At 38.2% G+C, this 27579-nt stretch overlaps 1 protein-coding gene across 2 annotated transcripts in view; it reads right to left on the reverse strand.

The window, feature by feature from the left end:
* Window positions 1-256: 256 nt before the first annotated feature.
* Window positions 257-27579, reverse strand: part of PCCA (propionyl-CoA carboxylase subunit alpha) — a 239420-nt gene continuing 212097 nt past the window's right edge. For both annotated transcript variants that reach the window (XM_081946260.1, XM_081946261.1), the window contains exons 22-24: window positions 18008-18148; window positions 2751-2828; window positions 257-642 (exon numbers count right to left, since the gene is read on the reverse strand). In XM_081946260.1, coding sequence (XP_081802386.1) covers window positions 574-642; window positions 2751-2828; window positions 18008-18148 — 288 coding nt within the window. In that variant the 3' untranslated portion in view covers window positions 257-573. The remainder of the gene's footprint in view (window positions 643-2750; window positions 2829-18007; window positions 18149-27579) is intronic.

The raw sequence follows: 27579 nt of genomic DNA on the forward strand, positions 1-27579 counted from the left end.
CCAATTTCGTTGTATTTAAGTACAATGACAATAAAGATTATACTTATACTTGTCAGCTAGACTCATAATGCCAACATATGGTGAAGCTCATTACATAAAAGTTCAGATTGTGCAGGAAAACCTTAAAATATTTTAATATACTTTTACTGACAAATTTGTCAGAAAATATTGTCAATCGCATATATATGTACACACACTTAAAAAGTTTAAGCATCTTAAAATAGTTTATCTTAAAAACTTTAAACATCACACTTGCCATATGCCAAAATGTTGATTTTATTAATTTTGTTCATGTAAATCGATCTAATGAAAAGAATTACAAATTTCATATATACACATATTTATAATATAGTGAAGTGCGAGTTTCAGGGAAATGTTAATTTAAGTTGTGAAAGCTGACCTAAATCAACTCACTCCATTTTTATTTTGTTTTTGTTTTTTAGTAATGTTTTAAAAAAAGGATAGCAATAGTGGAGTTTCTGTAACTCCTTTGCTTTCATAAGCATTCATTTTAATTTCTGGTTGACCATAAAAGAGGCTACTCCGACTGCGGTAAGTTTAGAAAGAAATGATTTATTCCAATTCCACAAGTTCATCTCCTTCCCCAACAGTATCACCAATTTTGCAGGATACCGCTTTCACCTGCAGCATAAATACATAATAAATAAATAAATACATGGGTTCTAAACACATTTTTATTTCTAAATTGTAGTTAGCTACACCTACTGAATAGACTCTGCCAATGATTGGAGTGGCTTTGCCCAATTACCATGGCTAGCCAAAGTGTATTTTGTATATAAGTGTCTGGGGTGGGGGGTGGGCAGTATGTATTCATGTGTCTATATGTCAACCCCTTGAAGAGGTTGAAGTGTGCATTTTTGAAGAAGTGACGGCCTTAGTTCCTCAAGGAACATTCGGAGATTGCATCGCTCATGGCATTGCCCTGCACGAAGTCCTTTGCAAATGGTTTACATGCGCCTAAGCTCATACATAGTCAATTCCATATCAAGTATGTCAACAAACATGAAATTAGGTAAAGGTTCCCCTCGCACATATGTGCTAGTCATTCCCGACTCTAGGGGGTGGTGCTCATCTCAGTTTCAAAGCCAAAGAGCCAGCGCTGTCCAAAGACTTCTCCGTGGTCATGTGGCCAGCATGACTAGAGACCGAAGGTGCACGGAATACTGGTACCTTCTCACCAAAGTGGTCCCTATTTTTCTACTTGCATTTTTGCCCACTTTAGAACTGCTAGGTTGGCAGAAACTAGGACAAGTAATGGGCGCTCACTCCGTTACGCAGCACTAGGGATTCGAACCGCTGAACTGTCGACCTTTCTGATCGACAAGTTCAGCGTCATAGCCATAACTATGCCTCCCTCACATGAAATTACTGATACCCTTAAAAAAATGCCTTTTGGAAGATCTTTAGACAGATTGTGTACATTTTGCATGTTTCCATTTCTACTCAAATACTTAATAAATGAATGTTTGTTCTTTAACGCTATATATTTTTCTGATCAGTTCGACCATTCTGTAGAAAACAGGATGCAAGAAGCTATAAGGGGTAGTCCATGTGACCTTTTCCATCTTTTCTTGGTTTTGTTCCTGGTTTTTCTAAGCTGAAACCTGAGATTACATCATTCTGCTATCTTTATTATTTATTAATTAGATCAATTTACACTACTGGCCCTCTTACAATCTTAAACATTGACTTTAATGTTCTGAATGAACAGACAAATGTTTTGAGGTTATGAAGAAAAGCCAGGACATAAATTTAGCACAAACAAAATATGCTAGTCCAGTTGAAGCAAGCAAGCAAGGTCCTTATTCCAGTTCTATAAATGCACATATTTGCCCATATGCGTAATACATAAAAGGTGGCTATGCAAAAAGTTAGACCAAGGCACACTTTGTGAGATGTAATGGGACACATCTAAAATGAAGGCTGGGAAAAGCTCATCTGGAATCTCACACGTTAACACAGATAGGCCTCGACTTCCAACCTTTTAGTGACAGTTCAAAGTTGCAACGGCACGGAAAAAAGAGACTTAGGACCACTTTGCTCACTTAACGATTGTTGTGGCGTCTCCATGGTCACTTGATCAAAATTGGGCATTTGGGATGTATTTATGACAGTTGCACTGTCCCGGGATCATGTGATCACCTTTTGTAACCTTCCCAGCCATCTTTCGATAAGCCAAGTCAGTGGAGAAAGCCAGGTTTGCTTAAGGACCATATGGTTCACTTAACAACTGTTGGCAAAAAAAAGTCATAACATGGGACAAAACTCACTTAACGATTGCTTTGCTTGGTGACAGGAATTTTGGCCTCAGTTACGGTCATAGGTCAAAGTCTAACTGTAGTGGTTTGTATTTTACTTTTATTGTTTTATTTGTTTATTTATATCCCATTTTTATTATTTTTAATAAAATAATATGTTTCTAGGCAATGAACATATCCAACCCAGTTTCCTACTCCCGTTTTCCCCACAACAACAACTCCGTGCAGTGGAATGGGCCAAGAGAGAGTAACTGGCCCAAGGTCACCCAGCTGGAACATTCCAGGAAGGATGCTTTCGCTATTAAATTGTGACATTAAACATTTTGGTAGTCCAAGTCCTGGTATACTTCTACAGTCTCAGTATAGTACCCTGTAATGCCAGATTTTCTGAGGAATACTTTGCTTTCTTTAAATAGCGTTATGTTCAACCTGTCGAGTATTATCAGACACTGGAGTGTAACTAAGACATACCTTGCCAGTTTTAGAAGCAACCAAACTGTTCTGCATTTTCATAGCTTCGATCACGCAAATTTCTTGACCTTCTGCAACCTAGTAAAAGCAATAGATAGAACTGAGGTTAAAAAAATAAAAAGAAAATATGCCGTCAAGCTGTTTCAATCTTTCAGAAAATTAAAGGTCACTAAAGCAGAGGGTTGTCCTATTGCAACGGTCGCGGGGAGGAGGGGATGCGAGGACAGGATAAGATCCCAAGGTCGGTTGGGAGACCGTGGCTGTTGGTTACGCCCGGTCGCTTGTACCAACCCCTGCAGTCTAGGTGGACAGGTCCTACAGAGCCAGGGCCTGCGGCTGATGCTTTGCAACGCAAGGTCTGTCACCAACAAGGCCCCCCTCATTAATGAGTTGATCTCAGAGGGGGAGCTAGACCTTGCAGGGATAACGGAGACCTGGTTGGGCCACGAGGGTGGTTTACCCCTCGTGGAAATGTGCCCACCGGGTTTCCGTGCATTCCATCAGCCTCGGGCCCTGGGTAAGAGTGGAGGGGTGGCGGTGGTTATGCGGGAATGTTTAGAGCCGAGGGAGTTCACTGTCCCTCAGATACCCGGGTGTGAGTCCCTTGGTGTGAACTGGGGCCCAGGGAGGCAGTGGGGCTTGCTGATTGTATACTTGGCTCCTCGCTATGCATCAGCAGCCCTGCCCGAGCTCCTCGAGCTAATCTCAGCGACGGCAGTTGAGACTCCCAGACTTTTGGTCATGGGGGACTTCAACTTGCCGTCAATGGGAGCGGCTTCCGAGGTGGCTCGGGAGTTCATGGCTTCCATGACGGCCATGGACCTGACCCAATTAGTGCAGGGCCCCACTCACGAAGGGGGCCACACACTGGACCTCATTTTTGTATCTGAACAGTGGACGAGTGATCTGGGAATAGGGGATTTAGTCATCACGCCCCTGTCATGGTCAGACCACTCATCCCTCCGGCTGGACTTCCCTGGCGCTATCCCCCACCGCGAGGAGGCGGAACCAGACTCTATAAACTGGTACCGCCCCAGGCACCTGATGGAATCTGATAGATTCCAGACGGAGCTTGGGCCAATTCCTGTAGCCTTGTCCCGCTCCCGCTCCGAGGACCTAGTGACTGCCTGGAATAGGGCGACGACTGGGGCCTTGGACCGGGTTGCGCCTTTGCGACCTCTCCTGCGGCATCGACCCACCCGGGCTCCTTGGTTTACTGAGGAGCTTAGGGTGATGAAGCGCCACAGGAGACGTCTAGAGAGCAGGTGGAGGTCCTCACGCTCCGAATCTGACCGAACACAGGTAAGAGCCTATTTGCGGACTTACCTGGTGGCAATAAGAGCGGCCAAACGTAGACATTGTGCTGCTCTTATTGCGTCCGCGGATAACCGCCCTGCCGCCCTGTTTAGGGTGACTCGCTCCCTTTTATCGCAGAGGGCGCGGGAGACACCCTTACAGGGTAGAGCAGAGGAGTTTGGGGAATATCTTCAGGACAAAATCGATCAGATCCGGAGCGGGTGGACCTCCGTCAGTGGACCAGACGAGCCGCCAACAGCGAGTCTTGAGAGACCATTCTGGGAGGAGTTTGACTCTGTTGCCCCCGAGGATTTAGACAGGTTGCGTGGACGGCTGCGACCCACCACTTGTTTAACGGACCCGTGCCCCTCCTGGCTGGTACTGGCAGCCTGGGAGGTGACACGAGGCTGGCTCCTGGGCCTGGTGAGCGCCTCACTGGGTGAGGGATACTTACCAACCGCCTTGAAAGAGGCGGTGGTGAGACCCTTGCTCAAGAGGCCTTCGCTCGACCCAATGGAGCTAGCTAACTATCGTCCAGTCTCCAACCTCCCCTTCTTGGCGAAGGTTGTCGAGAATGTGGTGGCGCAGCAGTTCCCGCGACACCTAGACGAATCCGACTATCTAGACCCACGCCAGTCCGGCTTCCGACCCGGGCACAGCACTGAGACAGCCTTGGTCGCGTTGGTTGATGATCTCTGGAGGGCCAGAGATAGGGGTTGCTCCTCTATCCTGGTCCTATTAGACCTCTCGGCGGCTTTTGATACCATCGACCATGGTATCCTATTGCGCCGGTTGGAGGGGATGGGAGTCGGAGGCACCGTTTTGCGGTGGTTCGGCTCCTACCTCTCCGACCGGAAGCAATGTGTGTTGACAGGGGGACAGAGGTCGTCCCTGAGGCCACTCACTTGTGGGGTGCCACAGGGGTCGGTCCTCTCGCCTCTCCTGTTCAACGCATATGTGAAGCCGCTGGGTGAGATCATCCGTGGTTTTGGGGTTGAGTACCATCTCTACGCTGATGATACTCAGCTGTATATTTCAACCCCAAACCACCCCAACGAGGCTGTCGAAGTGATGTCCCGGTGTTTGGAAGCCGTCGGGGTCTGGATGGGGGACAACAGACTCAAACTCAACCCCTCCAAGACCGAGTGGCTGTGGTTACCGGCACCTCGGTTCAGCCAGCTGACTCCATCGCTGGCCATAGGGGGCGAACAATTGTCCCCTGTGGAGCGGGCGCGCAATTTGGGTGTCCTCCTTGATGCCCGGCTGTCAATGGAGGACCATGTGGCAGCCGTGGCAAGGGGGGCATTCCACCAGGTTCGCCTGGTGCGCCAATTGCGCCCCCTACTGGACCGGAGTGCCCTGCGCACGGTCACTCATGCGCTGGTGACGTCTCGCCTGGACTACTGCAATGCCCTCTACATGGGGCTTCCCTTGGGACGCATCCGGAGACTGCAGCTAGTTCAGAACGCAGCCGCGCGGGTTATTATGGGAAGTACACGTTACTCCCACGTAACACCTCTCCTGCGCGAGCTGCACTGGCTACCTGTGGCCTTTCGGGTGCGTTTCAAGGTATTGATCACCATCTTTAAAGCGCTCCATGGCAGAGGACCTAGTTATCTGCAGGATCGCATCCTTCCACATACGTCCCTGCGACCTATCCGCTCACACAGGGAGGGGCTCCTCCTGGTGCCGTCTGCTAGGCAATGCCAGCGGGCGACACCTAGGAGTAGATCCTTCTCTGTGATGGGCCCAACCCTCTGGAATGACCTCCCCCCAGACATTCGAACTACCACCGACCTCCGTTCCTTCCGGCAAAAGTTAAAGACTCACCTATTTCAATCAGCTGGCCTGGCACTTTCTTAGTTTCACCTCCCGGGGATTTATTCATTTTAATTGGGTTTGGGGTTTTAATAAGCTTTTAATGTACTATATTTATTATTCTATTACAGTCTTATAACCTCCTTCACCTACGTATTTAATTATTTAACTGTTTTGTCTATGTATTTTATAATGCATTTTAGTGACTGTACACCGCCCCGAGTCCTTTCCGGGAGAGGGGGCGGTCTATAAATGTGAATAATAAAATAAAAATAATAAAAATAAATAATAAAGTGATTCTGTTTGGACACTGCTAGTAGAGGAAAGCAGGCAGCTAGTGATCCATAATTCAGTTCCATCTACCTATGAAACCTGCCCATGAGTTTGAACACATTGTTTCCTTAGAACAGGAGTCTCCCACCTTGGCAACTTTAAGACTTGTGGACTTCAACTCCCAGCCAGCTTTGCTGGATGAGGAATTTTGGGAGTTAAAGTCCACAAGGTTTAAAGTTGCCAAGGTTGGAGACCCCTGCCTTAGAACAATTAAATATCATGGCTGAAATATGAGAATACTTTTCTCTAATATTCTCTTTGAAAGGGACTGCTTCTGAAGAAGACAGTGTGGACCACGCCATCCACTCTGGACCAACAAGATCCTGAAGGGGATTGAGGATGTGGAACAGAAAGGGAGAATATAAAGAGTATTCCTGTTTGCCTCGGAGATTTTGCAACATTCCTTCCAAAACACTGACGGCAACGGTTTACGATTCTTCCATAAAATGATCTCAAATACCAGGTGAATTAATAGGGTCAGGTTAATTTAAAAAATTAGCCTCCCTTCCAGTCTTTAATGCTTATTTTGTTTAATAATGTTTCAGGAAAATTCATTGAAATTAATAAAATAAATCATGACTAAATTCTTATTTAAATAAGTAGAAATTGAAACATAATCCATTTCACCTAATGCATATATATAGTAAACAAATGGTACAGAAGAACTACCATCTATAGTCTTAGATAGAATTCCTATTACAAAATTGTACATTATAAAGAAAAGTAATATTAATATAAGCTCTGAATATAAGACATGAATACTGAAGTTATTCTATATATTATACAAAATCAGAAAATCAAATTCAGAGCTTTTTGTTGTTAGTTGCAAAGTCGTGTCTGACCCATCGCTACCCCATGGACAACGTTCCTCCAGGCCTTCCTGTCCTCTACCATCCTCTGGAGTCCATTTAAGCTCATGCCTACTGCTTCGGTGACTCCATTCAGAGCTGCTCTACATCAAATTATATACTTATGGGCATTTGTGGGCTTATACTGCTTAATGTTTCTCCTGCATGTAGCAGTCTAAAACATCAGGGAAAATTTAGTGAAACTTCTCAAAATTGTTTACATTTTCCAAGAAGGTTTCTTGTTATTTTTGTGCCTTCTTTCCATTTATACATTTTATATTTATAACCTGCAATTGTCCTGCTATGATACTGTATTTTTCAATTGTGTTTAAAATGTACAGTTCTTATCCTTTTAGATTCTGATCCTAATAGGGGGGGGGGGGGATGAAATATATTAACAAATAATATTCCTGTCATACTTAAAATCAACTTACGGTACGCATATTGAATAGTCATCTTGTTGTAAAGGATTTTTTTTAAAAAAAACCTGTCATTTGCTAATCTAGAATGATGCTTTGTTTACACCATGACGTGGGTATCCAGTCATCTTACTTCTATGTTCCCCTCAATTTTGCAAGCAAAATCATGTAACTTAAAAGGCATCAGCTATTATCTACCAGTTGAGAAGATGTTGTATTAAAATAGTTCAACATGGGCAAAGGTTAACATTTAGGATTTTCCCATTGTTTGTTTTACTTGCAAAAGACTCCTATAAATTCCATCTGCAGGTTTGCTGAGAGTAATATATGAACTACAAGGCTTTGTACACAACAGGTCATGGTCCTCCCATCTATTTCCTTGCTGTCCACCTTTTCATCTATACTATCATACATGAAGTGTATGATCACATACAGATTTCACTATATACATGACTAGAAAACTTTTTCTCAAATGCTTATAAACAATAAACTGTTTACTTGCTATGAGGTAAATATTCACCTCATATTGGTGGTACATATAATGGTTTGCATGAGCATGATATCCCAATAAAAAAATTGGTTATATGTGAAGTTGACTTCTGAATAGGACCAATCAATGTGTTTTCCAAGCCAAAATATTACACTATAAGCCATCTCCCCTGGAAATACAGGCATGCTTTTCTTCTTTAAGGTTGAAAGGCCTATGTGAATTACATAAATATATTGGCAGGACAATACAGACCTTCCTACTGAATTAACACCCTCTATTCCATTAGAGAATTATGTTGTGGGCAAAAAGAAGAACAAATCTGTTCCTTTTATATTTGAAGGCAGTCCTATTTTTGTGTATCAAGTAATAGTTGTCCTTTAAAACTGAACTCTTCTGAATTTTGTAGTGGCGTTCTTAAATAAAGAAGAATTTTAAAAGAAATCTGTATTTGGAAAAAGAGCAAGTAATAGTTAGAAGCCTTTGGAGATAAACTCACCTATTTAACTTTTTACCTTAAGGGAGGAAAAAACTGTATTTCCATATACCCAACGTTTAAACACTGTGGCTTTACTTCTAATAATAGTTAATTTGTCTAAAATGGCTTTAGTGAAAAGTGTCACTTAAAGCGACCACATTTAATAATTATTCTTTATGTCAATCCTTTATAGTCTTTTCTTCCTACTGTGTTGCAAAACAGCAAATCCTAAAATTAGTCCCCAATATCTCACAATTTCCTACTTCATTCATTCTCTAGGGCTTTGTTCAGTTTCTTTCACTGCATAATTGTGTGTATCTTTTTGCCGGCCTGTATTATTTAAGCCGGAAAATGAATATCTTAAGAGATCTCTAACATATCCTCTTTCATCATTTAAGGATTAAGTTCAGCTTTTAAAAACCCAGTAACTTTTCCAAAGAGATTGAGCTGGCATAAAAGTACACATATATACAAATCATATCCCATGCAATAATTTGTATTAATTAAATCCACGTGATTAAAATGTGTCTTTATATATCAGATCATATCCCATGGTATAATTTGTATTAATTAAATCCACGTGATTAAAATGTGTCTTTATATATCAGTGGTTTTAATGAAGGTTTGAAATGGGGAAAGGGATTTATCAAGGATAACCCAAAAAATGCATTCACCAATACTAATTTCAGCTTTAAATTCTCTGATTTCTAAAAAGGAAAATTAAAAAGAAAGAAAGAAAATGCAAATTATGTTTCAAATATATTTTTTTCATTCAGAAGAAAAAGAAACAAAAGGGCTTGGATTAAAGATAAATGTGAAAAATAATATTTAATATTTCATTCTAAAATGAAGTATAACATCAGATTCAATGGTGACTTGCCATCAATTCTTCGAATTCCATTTTTAAAGTACAGCTGTTCATTATAGCAACTGAAAACAAAATGTGGGCTTAAACTGAGGATTTGTATAGCCTTGAGGCTTACGCAAAGAAAATTAAAATATGGCAGGGTCTTCTTGAATAAATAGTTTTTCGAAACTGGCGCACACAAAAAAATAACAAAAGATTGCTAATGGTTTTTCTATGGACATTTAGAGGTACAATGAGGTCTCTAGGACCGATTTTTGTGAACCTAGCCCACTTCCCTAATACTTCTGTGAGTCATCAAGACTTAATTATTGTGACAGGGTATCTCCAATGTTAGGCTTACAAAACAGTCACAAGCCTTGCAAGTCTTTTTGATAAAACCAATCGGCCCTGATGTATTTCTCCACTCTGTCTAATTGGTGTAAAGTTTGGAGATCTGACTCTCGTATCTTTCGCCCAGCTTGCTGCATCCTCTCCTCTGACACCAGGTCAAGGTTCACATTCGCCTCTGATTATCAAAGTGGCATTCATTAGGCAGCGGTCTGTCTCGCACCAAAAGGAGCTCGCTTGAAGGAAAGAAACCTCGGCCCATTTACTCAGCAGATTTTAGCATTTTAAGGAGCCTCAAATGTCACACAGTATTGCTATGTTTTGAAGAGTTTCAGCTGATGATTAATTGTGAGTGATGGGAAATAAAATCCAGTAAAGCCAGCTGCTTGCCATGGTTGGCAAAATTGCTATAATGGATATAGGCTGCCAATTTTCCAGTTTTACTGGCAAGTCTTCCAAGTGTAATTAAGGGAAGTTATAAATGATATGGAAATCTATCAAGTCCTATTTATTTTCAGAGAACTCTTTCCCCAGAGACTTTTATCTTCAAGCTTATCATTTGCTTTGTTGTGCTAATGATTTCATCCATTTATTTCTATTAAAGCCCCCATATTCCATCCTAACGAGATAGATCCACTCCTTTCACAAAGGTTTAAAGAAATAAAACCTCTTAAGTCAGACTCCAAGCTCTCTATTTTCCTTTTGTAACATTTAAGCGGTAGCTTTGTTTGCTTTGGGGAAATTCCATTTTAAAAGACTCATCTTTTTCTCTCTTTTGAATCAGCTACGAAACCTTGAAGAAGCATTCCCAGATTTTTGAGGCGATCAAGTCACCTGCCCTTTAGGAAAGAAATACAATAAAATGTCAGCAATGCTAAAAAAAAAAAAGGGGGGGGGGTTCTTTGATGCTACCCATTGAGCCCAGAGTGGGGTTGCTCACTAATGTAGTTTGATTTGGAATAAAAGCATGAAAATGATGTGCACGGGTCTAAAATTGGAGAGGTAAAGGATGAGTGCACCGTATTCCATTTCTCAATTTCATCCTTCAGAACCACAAAATGGGGGGTTATACAGTTACTGGATGAGATTTACGGTAACAGCTGTGGTCCTCCCACACAAGGGAGGACCTTCTAATGGGGTGAGGTCTGCTTAGAACAGACGGGGAGTTACAAAACAAGATTTCCTATTAAGGACGAGCCCTCATATCCTGCCTAAAGAACACGAGGAAAAAAAAGTCAAATCGCCTTTAGATAACCTCAAATCCTACGTTTTGCAGCTTCAAGGAGACGCACAATCTGCAAAATCTGGAGCTATTTTTTTTCAAAAATGCAAACTGCTTATAAATGACAGGATGCAAAAGCATGAGCTTACCCCACCCCACGCCACCCCACCCTGTTACTCTCTAGCCACTGGAAAGCCTGCACAGGAAACCGTGCCAGTGGCATATGGCTTTCTACTGTGCTAAACATTCATACAACAGACAGGTTCATCAGTCATTGGTATATCTGGACCGGGGGCTGGAAGAGGGAGGGAAAAAGTCTTCTGATGGCTGCTATTTAGAGCTGACCTGCTGCTAATACATTACCAGGGCTGGAAACTCTCCTGACATTGGAACAGCAGACCATGAAATACAGCACATACAAGAACATGCACCATGTTTGCCAGCTTCCCCCCAAATAATAAATAAGCTATTTAAACTCTGCGCCTAGTATTGGGCCTGCTAGAAGGAAGCCTGGGTCAGTCCTGCACAGGCCAATTAATGCACAGCATCTGCTGCACAGAAGCAGCACACGAAGCACTTCCGAATCATTTCGGCAATTAAAAGAAAATTGTTTCCTGCCTGTTACGACAGCAACTGTTTCAATGCAAGAGTGAGCATCAAATCATTGTCTGGGGCTGAAAAAAAATTAAGTCTCTTTTTGGGGGGCCGGGGGGGGGGGGGTAACCGAGGAAAGAGGAGGCGGGCGGAATGGAGATTTCTTACGCTATAAGATCATTCTTTTGTTGCCCTACATTGTTTTTTTCTGCCAAATTAGACAGAAGGCTCGGAAGACTTGCAAGGACTTTCTACTGTATCACCTTTTGGCGCACTGGATCAATATCCACCTCTCTGACTGGTCTGAGAAAGGCTGAAAAGGCTGCCATTTCATTTTCAGGAGGCCTCTGTATTTTAGAAAGAGTCTTAAAGTTGGGAATAATCATATGTCACAAAACAACAAAATAAAACAACTGGGCGTCAGAAAAGGCAAGACTTTGGACCTGAGCTATCATTGGAATTTCACTTTATTATCATCTTCAGTCTGAACACAGAAGAAATATATTGACGTTCATACAGCCTTACATTTAACCACGATGGGGGCAATGGTAGGTGGAAAAAATCATAGACTTACAAGCTGTAAGCAGGGACAAATTCTGATTGCAAAGTAATTTTGTTTGCTGCAATCAACAAATTTACATTGCCAAACAAAAAGCATTATCAGACAAAAAAGGTGAGACAAAGGAGTGTGTGTTTGGGCTTAATAAAAAAATGAAGTTTTTAAAAAATCTCTCCTTGTTTAAACATCATGTTTATTTTATTAATATCCTGTCCCTTTTTGCAATCACTCGATTGTTTTGGCTACTGTTCATCCTTGCATTTTTCTCTTACTTGGTGATTTCTTGGTATTATGTGTCTAAGTATAGCCCTGATATTGTTCAAATCCATGTTAAAAAAAAAAGTATTGTTATTTCTCCCGTACATGTTAATTCTGAAACACGAGAGCTACCGAAATGAAAATATAATTAGCAGTAATTAACAGTGCTTGACAGATGATTATTAAACTTTTTACGCCATCCTCCTTTAAGGAATGAATTTCAGTAGAGCGCATCCCAGATTTTCTGACCCTTGATTAACCAAAGGTCAGAGATGTTCCCCTGACAGCAATAAGTAGCAATCATTGTACCCCCACTTATCCAAAACACAATTGTTCCCAGAGGTTCTAGAAATGTCCAGGGTTCCCTTTGGGAGGTTGGGTTAGTTTAACAGCCAGGGGGAATAAATAAGTGGGGATAGAATTTTAGAAATATTTTGAGCATGCTCTGATTGCTAAAAGGCCATGTTTGCTAAAGATGTGTTCTTTGTCTACAGAAATTGGAATATTTGCTTTTATTTTCTAATCAAATGTATTGGCTCTTGATTTGAAAACAAGGAAACCACCCTGGTACATTAACAGAGAAAAATTATATTGCATTATAGAACCTACACTGAAATATGTATGATTGTATCAGATCCTGAATATGAAACTCAAATACTTTGGCCACCTAATGAGAAGAAAGGACTCACTGGAGAAGAGCCTAGGGCTGGGAAGGATTGAGGGCAAAAGAAGAATGGAACGACAGAGAATGAGGTGGCTGGATGGAGTCACCAAAGCAGTAGACATGAGCTTAAATGGACTCTAGAGGATGGTAGAGGACAGGAAGGCCAGGAGGAACGTTGTCCATGGGGTTGTGATGGGTCGGACATGACTTCGCAACTAACAACAACAATCACACACACACACATATACACACACTTTCCATACGTTTAGAAGTTGCTGTATGGTTTTTTGGGGGGCATCAGGGTGACTCAAAATGCTCTGGTGCCCCATATTGTTTTCAATGTGAAATGAATTTAGCACACCAGTACTGAAATGGAGCGCAATCTTGCTTAAACAAAGGGCTACAATCAAGTAATAGGAAAAAAATGATCAGTTACTAACATAGGTATGTTAAATACAGCAAACAATATTTGGAATCCATTAAATTGTACACAAAACTTCAAAAAAGGTACTTTAATAAACACAGCCTTAATAATACCAATGCTTTTGCCCGCTTCAAACCTCTGCTAATGTTAAAGCATTGAGTATTTAATTGAAATATAATAGCTGAGGAACATGGAAGACATTAAAGGAGATTACAAGCAACAGGTTGGATATTTGAAGTCCAACCTCATATTTTACAAGAAATCACCAACTCCTATAGTGTGCTCAGTGAAGTGAAGGAAAGTGTTTGGTGTTTTTAGATTGCTGCATTTCAACATGTTGAGAGATCAAACAATGGCAGGGCATTATCTGTAATCTTAGCAAGATATAGTTTTCTTAGACTTTTTAAACTGAGTGTTAGAGTTAAATTGTGTGAGTCTAAAATTGAACACTATAACTCTGAAATCATACACTTTCCATTTGACTAGTGAACGCTTTCAGTTCTCCCATGAGATATCTAAAGGGACATTCATGTTTTATTTTGGACCTGAAATGACTGTTGCTTGCATTTATCATAGGCCAAGGTTCAAGTCATTTCTAAAAAAAAAAAAAAAAGACACTATTTCTGTACTTTTGTTCTTTTTCCCTCAAAATGTTCTGGTACAGATATTCTTCATTACTATGGCACATATTCATATACTTTCCTCAATAAAACAAAAAGACAGAGGAAAAAAGTAGATCTAAAGCATTGAAGATTGTGAAAATTCAAAGATTCTTTTGAATTCTCATTATAAATGTATATTACATTAAAAGAGAACATTATGTGATATAAAAGAAACCGACTAAGATGCTGTCAAACAAGGTATTTTTAATTAGAGATTTCCTTATCAAACTCTTTTAACTTCTCATCTATTGCTCAATTCACTTACTATTTAAAGACTACCATTCTGTTTGCACATATGCAAAATGATTTTGCACTTACTTTTATGACCTTCAACTTTCTTTCTATCTATCAACGTAACTTTTCATACACAACAAAATAATTTTACACTCACTGTTGACGATTGGCTATGCTGTTCCTTCCTTCCTCCCTCCCTCCCTCCTTCCCTCTCCCTTCTTCCTGCCCTCCTGAATATAACCCAAAATCTGTACTGTTTCAGGAGCACAGATAATCTTCAGCAGCTCTGAGTAAAATAAATAAATATTTTGATTCTAAAATTCCCAAATATCAAACCTTAATATAAAATTATTTGAATTTAAAAAGTTAAAAGTTTAGTTTAATAATCCACTATGTTAATTTAAAGAAAAAAATGGCCAGAGTACTACATAAAGAATACTTAGTTCTGTGTGAATGAGAACATTTTGAGCTACTTTTTCAAATACAGTCCTTCCCTATAAAGCAAACTGAAAGGTTCCAATGACATACCCGAGGCATATCTATTTTCACTTACAGGAAAAACAAAGAAATCTCATCAAAGGGGCTTCACATGACTAATGAGAAAAGTCTATCTGGTATTCTCTGATATTTATACACATTGGAATGGACTGACTCCAATGGGGACATTTAAGTGAGATGTACACGGTGGATATTTTTTAACGGTGGACAACCCGTTAAGGTAGAGTAATGCCTCCTTTAATACATTTGATGGACCAAGAGGCCTAAAATCGTATGTTCTTTTGAAGTTAGGCAAACCATTATGTAGAAATAATTCCTACTCATGATGTTAGTTTAGTAATGAAACATCTGCAAGAAAGCCACCAAACTCAGAGAGCACCAGAGACCCCACAGTTCAATATTCCCTTTTATCAGCAATTCCTACTTGTTTCAATATAATGTGATGGCTGCATTCTCTTTCAATAAAGGATAGATCTCTAAGATCTATTGATCTCAGTAACAGTTAGTCCTTGATCATTTAGTACAGTACTGTATACCTTCTGGTTAATGATTAGGTCTGGCCCATACTTTTCCAAACCTGGGGAAGAGAAACTATAAAAAAAAACCTCAATTGTGTTCATCACAATACGATATGTTTATCTCATTGTTGATATGCAGATAGTATCTTAAAAGAAACCAAACTACAAAAAAATAATAATGAGTGAAATAAACACCATCATTTTACAACTTCAGTCTATGCCTAGGCCCTAGACTGAAAGAAAGTTATAGCCATCCTAATATTTTCTTACAATGATGCTGCACTCTGCAAAACAGAAGCCTCCTTGTGAGATATCACAAAATAGAATGTCATCTCTGACCCCCATTCTCATGCACTACTAAACTTCACTGATAATCAATTCACATATCTACCAGTTTAGTATAATGGCCTAGGGAAAATGTTTTTGACATTTCTTGTAATATTGTTTCACACTTCATTATATTATTAACTAGTAAATACACTAGAAAATAAAAAAGAGTACTTAAGTACTCCTTAAGCTGCCTGAACAGTGGAGAGGAAAACCACAAATCAAGACACATTCAAACAGGGGAACAAAACCCCTGGTGTATAAGAATCACGAGGCCTTTGAATAGCTGCAATAATGATCTTTGTCCTGATGGACAGCCAAAACATATAAGCTGAATCGTACCACCTCGCTACTTTTTCAGTCTGGGGACCTGATACAAACTCATCTCCCTTCAGAAAAAAAACTTTTTGACATCCGACTTGGAAAGGAAGGATTTACGCTAAACCCCCTTTCAACGCCACAAACGTATTTTTGCAATTAAAGCTGCCCAATTATATTGACAAGGCCAAATCACCCAGAGCTGTTCAGAAGCCCTCCTTCTCGGTGCCTCCAGCAAAACCCTGCAGGCATAGGTGTTGGGTGAGTGGGTGGGGGGCAGAAATAGGGGAAAGAAATCTCTCTCATTATTTAACAACTTCTTTGGATTCCACTGTATTGCTTTTAGAATAATTGATTGTCTGAGAAGAATGCTTTCTCCGTTTTTAATTTCCTGGCTCAATGCCCATCTTCTTACAGTTCTGTTTCTTCATGCAGACAAAATATTCAACAAAAGCAGTTAAACCAAAAGATGCACTTTTTAGCATCTTATTATTTGAATCTCAGTCTAATTTTACTACCATAAAGTAGGCTTAATAGAAAATACCCACTGTGTCTTTAAACTTCTTCCCCTCACTCAAACACAAATATATTTGTTCCCTACCTCATTTCTTCCAACTGTTTGGCATAGAGGAAAAGCTGGCTTTGCACCTTCATAGGACAGGGGAAAAAGTAAGCAATAATCTTTCTAATATTTGCTCAATTCTTCTGGATGTAGCATGATAATAAATGTTAAGGTGAAATTGATATAGTCACTTCTTACAAACACTTTCTCAGAGCTTAAAAGGGAGCACGTAAAGATTAAGAGACAAAATAATATATTTTTGAGAGCAGAGCTCAAGTACAACTTGTTCGGTTAAAGAGGTTATTTCTGAAGCACATGTTGCTGTGTGTGTGGAAATCTAGCTAAACAACACTTTAAAATGAATTACTTTTCTTTTTTGTAACTAAACGTAACTGTAAAATATTTCAAACTGTGTGCAAATGCAAGCATACCTCCCCTTTTTTGTGGGGCAACAATAAAAAAGTGAAGAGTTTGCAGGTTATGTTTCGGTAAAACTATGCTGAACCTAACTTACATACAAATGTACATGTAATAACAAAGTTCACAACATTTAGGCATTTACTTAAGAACTACAGAAAAAAATTCTATAAGTAGCTTTTTAAAAAATTCGACTTAAGAGTTTTTTCCTTCAAAATATAACAACAACACAGAAGATGAACTAGCTGTCAGTTGGGCAGCATGTCAATGCTTTTATCTTCTCTGCATCCTTTGTCTTTCTAGTTTTTGATAAGGGATGGGATGCTAACTCAGGGACATCACCCAGCTGCTTTTTCTTTTGTAAAATTTAATAAAATAAAACCAATGTGAATTAATGAAAATAACATCCAGCTAATTTATTCAGTTGCTAAGCTGGGGAACTCTTCTAAGTATAGAATACAAGTATTTCAGATATCTATATGTCCAGAGTGGTGTATGTGTGGGGGGGTGCATATGTGTAATAAATGGCATGGTAAGCATGGGAGCATTCTCACCTAGTTTCCCAAAAATAAACCATGGGGATCATCAACTTGTGTGTAGGATGTTTCACTAGGTTTAATGAATATATAAAATGCAAATTATCAGTACTTCCCCTCATTTTTACAGGTGTTAGAGGTTCTTTTTTTTATTGCCACTGGTATATAACATCCCAACTATCTTACTTTAATGTTGGTCTTGCACAAGATTTTTCTAAGTTCTGACTGAAAGCACTTTTCTGCTGGAGATAAGTAAACTATAGGACCAAATTACTGCTTCAAGAAGGACTAACAAATTTATCTATCATTATATGCAGTCCTTATTTCAGAGCAACCCATTCTGAAATTCAGCATAAATAGGAACAATTTCCCATCTCTCCTTCCACTACACAATATTGGACAACTGAATTTATCAAGGTCGGCTGTTTATACTGTCAACTTCTCTCCAAAAGAGCCAAAAATAGTAAGCTTGCTTTCTCAACAGAGAAACTCCTACTGATTTTTTAAGAAAATTTTTAAAAAATATCTTTAATACTTCAATGAAAAGTATTCTTAATTTAAATGGACATTAGGAAAAGAGAAGCTCTTACCATGTCACCAGGTTTTATGGAAACTGCCACTACTGCTCCTGGCATTGGCGATCTAATGATACTTGTGGTATCCTCCGTAACTTTTTCTGGCATGTATTTGCTCAGTTCTGCAGCAAGTTGGCTCAACACACGCAATTTGTACTTGGATAAAGGAGAAGAGATGAGAAAGAACTGTTACAAAAGCATATATCAAAGCAGCATTATTTTTTAAAAAGAGCACAGTATCTAAAATCTAGAGCAAGTATGAAATAATATTTTAAATCTTGCTTGGACACGCGGAAAATGAGAAAAAAAATGTTGCACTTTAAAAAGATATTGGTAGCAGACTAAATTTGATAAGTCAATTAAAATACTGTTGGGTTATCCCCAAAATAGAAAATACAATTTGCATCTTTAATAAAGTAAACTAATATTTAAAAATGTATGTGTATTATAGATTTCATTGTATATAATCCAGTATTTGTCATTATATACAGTTTAACAAATAGACCAAATTTTCTCTTTCTGAAAATATTCAAGTGTGGTAAACATTTTATACTTTTATTTTGTACATTACAAACCTTAACTAAAATGATTGTCTTATTTTAACACAAATTATATATTATATGCTCTTTCCCCCCTATCTTCTGCCAGTCATGCTTCCAAAAAGTATATATGTAAATGTAAGAAAATTGATAATTTGTCAAAGAGTTATCCTATTAATGTACAAAAATCAAGATATTCCTCTATGAAACAAAAATATGAAACAAAAAGATAGTTTTATTTTTTTTCCTAAAAGTACAAAGGCCACATGTTGCAGTCTCTAAGATCATAGAATTCTGAGAATACAAGATCAATTTAAGTAGTCTATCAAAATAATCAGTACAAACTATGCTAAATAAGGAAATGTTTTTAAACTCATATAAATTTTCTGTGCTTTGCAAATTAATTTGCTTCTGTGCAGATTTTTATGATAATGCAACCAAAATGACCAACAATGTTTCAAAAGGGAAAAACATATTCTCAGTTTTTACTATCTACTAATACATTTTACCTAGTCACTGAAATTCCAATGATTTTATCTTCCCATTAGATTCTTTTCCTTTAATCTTTTTATATGGCCATCTGCTTTTAAAACTTATTCTGGACATTGCTTTTAGGCCTCCAGCAGATGGCAGCAGGAGTCCATGAGAAACTTTATCTTTGGCCATCAGCAGACAAAAGAACAAATGCAGCTCTTTCACTAATGATTGGTCTTGGCTTTTAAAAATGTGGGCATTAGAATGGCAGATAATAATCTAATATACACTGAGTCCAACCAGCCACAATATCAAGGATTTCTGATCATTTAAACTCAGTTTTCACTAGTAGAGCCTTAAGCAATTTAATAGCTCCAGAATGCAAATAAAATTAAATAATATTTTAGCTTCGATAACCAATAGCTATCACTTTAGAATATCTCAAGGCATTTGCTACATTAAACCATCTGTGGTAGGATCTCTGCCCATTGAAAAGTGATGTATAATCAGGGTTATGCCTAATATCACATACTGTATATAATACAGTAAAACAAACAAATTAATAATGTTTGACCATTGAATCGCAGGACTCATTCTCAAACTGATATTTTATTAGAAATAATTTGGCATAACCTTATAAGCATAACCCCATTTCACCTTGAAAAAGCAGAGTGGATGAGGTCCTATGGTCTATGGCCTAGCAAACTTGCCCTAGAAGCTGTCCAATGATCTAGTCAGTGCATCTACTGTAATGGAATGATGGACAGGTTTAAAGAAAGTGTTCATCATTTCCAGATTTCTCACAGCTCCCCTACATTGTAAAGAATACCATTTAAATCCTCTTGATTTATCCATAAAGTAATAATAAAACTAGAGATAGGCTAGGGGAGCTGCTGTTCTTCAATCTAATAGTTTACATTTTATTTCTTGGTTACCCGAAGAGCACTCAGGCCATCAAGACATACCAAACAGAAGATCAAAGTGATAATACATTTCATGTTTTTATATAATTCTCATTCATTTTTGTGAGGTTTCAATATCTCTCCTTAATAGGGGGAGGAAGCACTAGGTACATCAGCTTTAGTTATTCAAAATAAAGATAGGATATAAAATGAAAGAATGAATAAATAAATACAGTATTAGTTTTATTTTATTGTGCTGTTGTGTGCTCTGTATATAGTCCATTTTTAAAAAAAAGTTACTCTGCAAAATAAACACTTTTGAAAAAAAATACTCTGTAATTCCTTTATAACCAAAGCTAAGCTAAACAACATTTCTCTCTGTCTGTCTCTCTCTGTCTGTCTTCCTCTCTCTCCCTCCCTCCTTCCCACATACGTAGACACATAAACTAACCAGGGCACCCATATACAATAGAAATCAACACTTAAGCAGAAATCAGCAAGCACATCACCAAATAAAATCTGCAACATAATTATTCCATGCTGTAATAAAGTTTAGTGCATTTTGCTTCACAACATTCAGCTAAAAACTATTTTTGTTGCCTTGTATGTAACTGGGATTGCTTTCATCCAGTGAGATAAATTATTATTGTGAAGATTATGTTTTAATTTACAATATCTGCACTATTTATATTATTCACTGATTTACAGAGAAATACACATCTAAAATATGTAGATGTTACACATTTCCTTGACACAGGCACACATGGGTGCGTACACACACACACACACACACACACACACACACAAACACCTTTCCCTCAAGTACTAACTTCATTATTTTAAAATATCGTTCCCAACCACAAGCACCCATACATCCCACAAACACAAAATGGGTTAGTTTTGATAAAAACAATGTATTTGGTCTTCCTATAATAAAGATCTAGGAACCTGTTGTGATACATGCAGGCATCTGAGTAAGAACTACAAATTAATAAAATACATAGAATGGATTATAAGGGATCCAAACTGTTAATGCTGTTCTAAAAACTAAGATTTAGCTGTTTTTTTAATCTATTTTTTAAAAGTAAAGTGACTTGAAATGTAAGTTTGCTAATTTGCAATTTGCAATTTCCTAGGCAGAAAAACATTTTCCAATTGTAATACCCAAATAACTACCCCATGGAATCTCTTTTCAAACAAAATGAACCTCAGTGCCCTACAAATGCACATCTGCCACAAAGAACATAGGAAGGGACCTTAATGGGGTTTATAACAAAAGTTACCAGAATTGCTATGTTCCACAATAGGCCAAATAAAATACTCTGCTTGCACTGTGAGTTTTCAATCAACATGTACTAAGATCTGATTTAAAGGAAATGGTTCTTTCTGGAAACTATAATGCCAATAGTTTTCTTCCTTCCATTACACTCTGTCTAAGTTATATGGCACGATAAAAAAAACACTTCCAAAATAAATTATAATACCAATTCTTTGCAAAGTATTCATTCATCAAAGGATGAATTACCGTATAAAATTATACCTGAATGTAATTTATATCAAAATGTACAGTTTCAAAATCTAAAGGAAATGCCTTTTTTAGATGTACAGTAGATGTAAACCTATTTTGTTGCATTTATTTTGTACAATGACAACTAAGACTATACTATTTAGATTGGTAATGATGATTTAAAAATAACCACCTTAGAAAGAAACACAAATCCAGTTAGATCTCTAGGTCACCATCAGATTTTATTTGGCTTCATATTGCAAAATATATTTCCTTTTGATATATTTTTAGCATTTAAAAAAATCTGTAGCACTTCAAAAGTAACTTTTACATGTTTCTAAAAGTAACTCAAGTTTGTAACATTAAATGGGAAATAGCTTCAGTTCTCACAATCAGCCATCAACCAGTACCAAAGAATATGTCTGAGACAGCACAGAATTGACACTGGAAGTGTCTCCCGACTGCTGTGTAGCACAAGCTTCCTTGTCTCCATTATGTCCCCTACCTATCCTTCTGCTTATTCCTATTTTAGTATTCCCCTCTCTTCTGGATATTTTCTCTGCAGGACTCTTTGCTTTGCTTGGAATGAGATGTGAGAGCAAGTAAGCGAAAAGGCTTTTAAAATGCAGGCCTTTGTTATTGATGAGTTATTCCCTTTCCTTTTGTATTTGTTTATTGTTCTTTGGCTTGTTTTTTGGGGAGGGGATTGAAAAAGAGCTATTATGTTTTTTTTAAAAAGTTAGCTTCAACTGTGAACTTTGGGGGGGGGATCCTTTGGAAGCAGAGTTATGGACACGCACACTAACAAAAAAAAAACCTTTATGGACACAGGATGTTAAAAGTATTATAGAGCGGATCCTTTTCTTTAAAAAAAATTGTATTGGGTGAATATTTTGGCTTCATCGAATCTCAGTTAATGTTATGCGTCTTCCAAAAAGCATTCCTTCATCAAATAGTTTCTCAGTTTAAGGAAAAAAACAAGCTGAACCAGGGAGGTCTATGGATTGCGCAGCACATATCAAGATGTTAACCTCTGGGCTGGTTCAAGGAGAAATGTAACTTGAGGAAATGTAAATGTGAAGAATGTGAGAAGATCCTAAGAACTCAACAATACCTGGCTGTGTAGGGGAAAATGGGGGACTGAAAGCTTTCAAAGATCACCAACTTCACCCAATGCAGCACAACTACTTCTTGAGTGTAAGTAGGATGGACTGAAAAGTGACCAAGCCTTACATAGAAAAAGAAGGATCTTAAACTTTAAAATAAAGCAAAGATTGAAGGGGGAATGCTGCAGAGAAGCAGCTGAATTAGCTTGTTGAAGTGGCCGAGGGATAGCATGAATTAGGAATTGCAAACAGAAAACGTAATTGCAGAGAAAAAATAATACTGACCACAAGCTGCCTCTAATCTTCTTAAGTGAGGCATCAGTCACACCTTGCTTCATTCAATGTTCTTGTAGTAGGGGCTAGCTTTGCCAGTTACACTCAAACATGCTCCCTTAGGCAAAAACGTCCCAAGAACGACTAGGCCCTACAAAGCAGATTCCTTTTGCTTTAAGTTAAGGTTGACCAATCAGAGTGAAAAGCACACAGAAATAGACTGTGTGTGCAGTTACAACACAGACAAGGTAAAATGAACAGATAACAACTCAGCTGTTTGAATAGCAGTGCTCTGTACATCTGCAGTCAGTGGAGCAGTCTGTTAGCATAATGCTTTGACAACTCCATCAGTGTAGTCTCAAGGTTCCTGTCAATCAGGACGCATCATTTAATACAACAGCACTCAAAGGATTTTCCCTTCTATAAGCCAAATGACAGCATATCTACAGCTCTATTTACACCAGCACTTACTTCTGTTTACAAGTCTCTCGTAATTAGAAAGTATGCAACAGGCAGCAATATTATTCAGATCTCCATTTTGCCAGCCTGCCATGCAAAGTGTGATCTTACCTCACAGAGTCATGCTAAATGACAAAAGCGCTATTTTTCTTCAGTCTCTGTGCTCAGACAGCACTTCATTTGCAGCTATCTATAATTAGATTAATGGTGTAGTGCAGCACAAAGAAGGACCACTTCACATCAGCTAGCATATGAATTAGGACAAACACTTATTTCAATTCCAGGCAGAGAAAGCAGTGACTAGGGTATTTAGCATACCCTTTATGGTGGAATGAGATGTTAATTGTGTACCATTTACCTCTAAACTGCTTGCTTGTTGTATAAATCACTGGGCTAATTGATGCAGAAATAGAAACGTAGCCACAGGCAAGAAAGCAGGGGAATGAGAGCTGAAGATGGTGGATAAAGGATTATCCAGTAAAAACCATATGGAGATGAGGTTCCTTTGAAACCTGCTCATGAGCTGAAGACTTCTTGAAAAACTACAAATAAGTGACATACTGATGTGTTGAGAAAGAGTTTACCTCATGGTTTAAGGAACAGTGTATTGAGGAGGGAGAGAAAGTAAGGAACTTCGGCAGAAAACTAAATTGTGTTTTCAAGTGAATTCCAGTAAGATGACATGTTAGTTTGTTGTAGGAAAGCCAAATCCAGTAACCATTGGTTTATTATGATTCTAATTCTTTATGGACTAGAAGCTATTTTAACAGATGCATGAAAAGGGCTCTAATCCACAAATGGAGTTTGGTTATTAGAAAATTAGAAGTAAAAGAAATAAATACACTTGAGTACAATTAGAGTTTTCATTTAAGCTATCAAAAGAATCTTCAGTCTTGTTCAGTATGTACACTTTTGGGGAGGGGGGGGACAAAGAACTAGAAAATTATGCAAAAGGAAAAAAAAAGACAAGGCTGAACTGAAGTTAGAAAATTAACAGCTATAAATAAGGTAATTCTCAGAAAGTAACAATTGTAAAGATTTTCAAAACACAAATGTTTCACAAACCCCAATGTTGATAGACGCAAAAGAACTTTTTGAGAGTTTCCCTTTATAAGTAGTCAGTGTGGTGAAAAGGGGAAGATTTTGTCATATTGTTCACAATATCAACTCATTTAACACATGTGTTCTTATTTCTTACTATTGCTAGATAACTAAATAGTATCTTTCCAGTTCCATTGAAGGGGTTTTACATACTAAATTTTTCCATATAAAAATAATCTTTGAATTGAGTAACATAAAATTGCTTTTTCTGAATTGTGTATTTTGCAACAACCATTCATCTATTTATTTTTTAAAAAAGAAAGTTAATTCTATAACCCCGATAAACATTTGAAATAAAATTTCAGATTTTATTCTAATCTAATTCACATTTCAGGCAAAAATGATGTAGATTAATTCCAAATTTATTTTTTAAAGCATGCAGAATATGTGGACTGTACAAAAAGTTATTTTAAACAATGTATTTGTGACTATTAAAGTCTTGGATCTAACTGGAAGTATGTGACATAAGCATTATCAAAACTGGGGGGGGGGGAAACATGGATGAGATGAATGTATCCATATTATAAATCTGAAAACAAAAATTAATACCTCTTTAACTTTATGACTAGCTTAAGCTTTTCCCTAGCAGAGCTATTAGCATTTTGATTCACAATTTGTTCCATTGTTCCAATGATCTTCGTGACTGAATTATAAAAGTTAGGATGTGAAAATGATTCAAAACATGTAGCATTAGCTATACAAGCCAGACACATTCTAGATAAAAAGAGGTATTGTAAATGGTACAATTAATGAATTGATTCATTAAAGCAAGTCGTGTGTGTGTGTGAAAAAAGTGGATTTCAGTGGAATATTGTCTGGACATGGTCTAACCGAAGAATTGAAAACCACTGCAAAACAATTCCTACTTAATTAATCCTTCCAGACCCCTCAGAAGGATATTACAGTATCACAGAATTAGAGCTAACACAGGGAAGAAAGAATGAGCTAACTATTTTAGGCAAATTTGTATAGAAGCCCTGAAAAAGAGGAGGGCATGAGAAATTTAAAATAATCCTCCTTTCAATTTTGTTTATAGATGGAACAGAAAAAATCTGGACACACATCTTACGATGGAAGTACGACACAATCTGGAAAAACAATATTTAGCTACTCTCTGTGTACTATAGAGACCAAGAACCATTCTTTTTTTAAAGAATAGAATTGAATGAATAACCTCCAAATGGGTGCTAATCCATACTCAGTTAGAATCACCCAGAAGGATTCCCATTCTTCCCATATGTTTTCAAGCAGTTTGTTCTTCTATTTCATCATTCAGAATGCATAGTAAACCAACATGTTAATTCGACTTCCCTAATGTAACTCAATAAGGTCAACTGAAGGATTTAACAACGCAAGAAAACATATTTTTTTTAAAACTCAACTAATTCCACCTGTGTTGAAAGTAGATGATGAGTTTCAGATCCGGAATATGTGAAAGTCACTGAGAAAATATTATTACTTAATTTTTCAGGTAAAGGCCAAAACAAATTTGCTCGCTAGGAAAAGGCCATTGTAAAAAACTAAAGAGGTATAGACAAATGCCAACTTACAAGCTCAACAAAATTGCTAAGCCATTGAATGACTGGTCGTGATGGCAATTGCAACTCTTTTGGTGACTCCAGGTACCTGTCAGCTAAAATGAAGAGATTATCTTCCTCCTCTTGAGAGTTAAGAAACACATTATTTGATGAGCTTGCCACCCCGTGCAGTGTAGATGCATGAAAGCATAAAGCATGAGAGAGGTGGTTTCAGTTTCTTGCAGCCAGCACAGGCAAAACCTCTCTTACTCAAAAGAGTTATTACTGAAATTTCCCCCAACAGTTACAGAATCTTACTTCCAGCAGTGCAGATAGCAAAATATTGCAATGGGTGAACATTTTTCTGGAAGCAATACAATAATACAATACAATACAATACAATACAATACAATACAATACAATACAATACAATACAATACAATACAATAGTAGAGTTGGAAGGGACCTTGGAGGTCTTCTAGTCCAACCCCCTGCCTAGGCAGGAAACCCTATACCGTTTCAGACAAATAGCTATCCAACATCTTCTTAAAGACTTCCAGTGTTGGGGCATTCACAACTTCTGGAGGCAAGCTGTTCCACTGATTAATTGTTCTCACTGTCAGGAAATTCCTCCTCAGTTCTAAATTGCTTCTCTCCTTGATTAGTTTCCACCCATTGCTTCTTGTTCTACCCTCAGGTGCTTTGGAGAATAGTTTGACTCCCTCTTCTTTGTGGCAACCTCTGAGATATTGGAATAATGCTATCATGTCTCCCCTAGTCCTTCTTTCTCTTAAGCTAAACATACCCAGTTCCTGCAACCGTTCTTCATATGTTTTAGACTCCAGGCCCCTAATCATCTTTGTTGCTCTTCTCTGCACTCTTTCTAGAGTCTCCACATCTTTTTTACATCGTGGCGACCAGAACTGAATGCAGTATTCCAAGTGTGGCCTTACCAAGGCATTATAAAGTGGTATTAACACTTCACGTGATCTTGATTCTATCCCTCTGTTGATGCAGCCTAGAACTGTGTTGGCTTTTTTGGCAGCTGCTGCACACTGCTGGCTCATATTTAAATGGTTGTCCACTAGGACTCCAAGATCCCTTTCACAGTTACTACTACTGAGTATGGTATCACCTATACTGTACCTGTGCATTCCGTTTTTGTTGCCTAAATGTAGAACCTTACTCTTTTCACCATTGAATTTCATTTTATTAGATAGTGCCCAATGTTCAAGTTTGTCAAGATCCTTCTGTATCTTAAGCCTATCTTCTGGAGTGTTGGCTATTCCTGCCAGCTTGGTATCATCTGCAAATTTGATGAGTTCCCCATTTATTCCCTCATCCAAATCATTGATGAAGATGTTGAAGAGTACTGGGCCTAAAACAGAGCCTTGGGGTACTCCACTGCATACTTCCCTCCATGTAGATGCAGTTCCATTGAGAACTACACGTTGAGTGCGGTTGGTCAGCCAGTTACCAATCCATCTGGTGGTGATGCTGTCTAACCCACATTCTTCTACTTTATCTAGTAGTAGGTTATGGTCTACCTTATCAAAAGCCTTACTGAAGTCCAAGTAAACTATATCAACGGCATTCCTCTGGTCCACTAATTTTGTCACATTATCAAAGAATGCAATAAGATTAGTCTGGCATGATCTGTTTTTGACAAATCCATGTTGGCTTTTGGCTATTACTTTGTTTGCTTCTAG

The sequence above is a fragment of the Natrix helvetica genome (assembly GCF_964273705.1).
Source record: "Natrix helvetica genome assembly, chromosome: 3".
In the NCBI taxonomy this organism is placed as follows: domain Eukaryota; kingdom Metazoa; phylum Chordata; class Lepidosauria; order Squamata; family Natricidae; genus Natrix; species Natrix helvetica.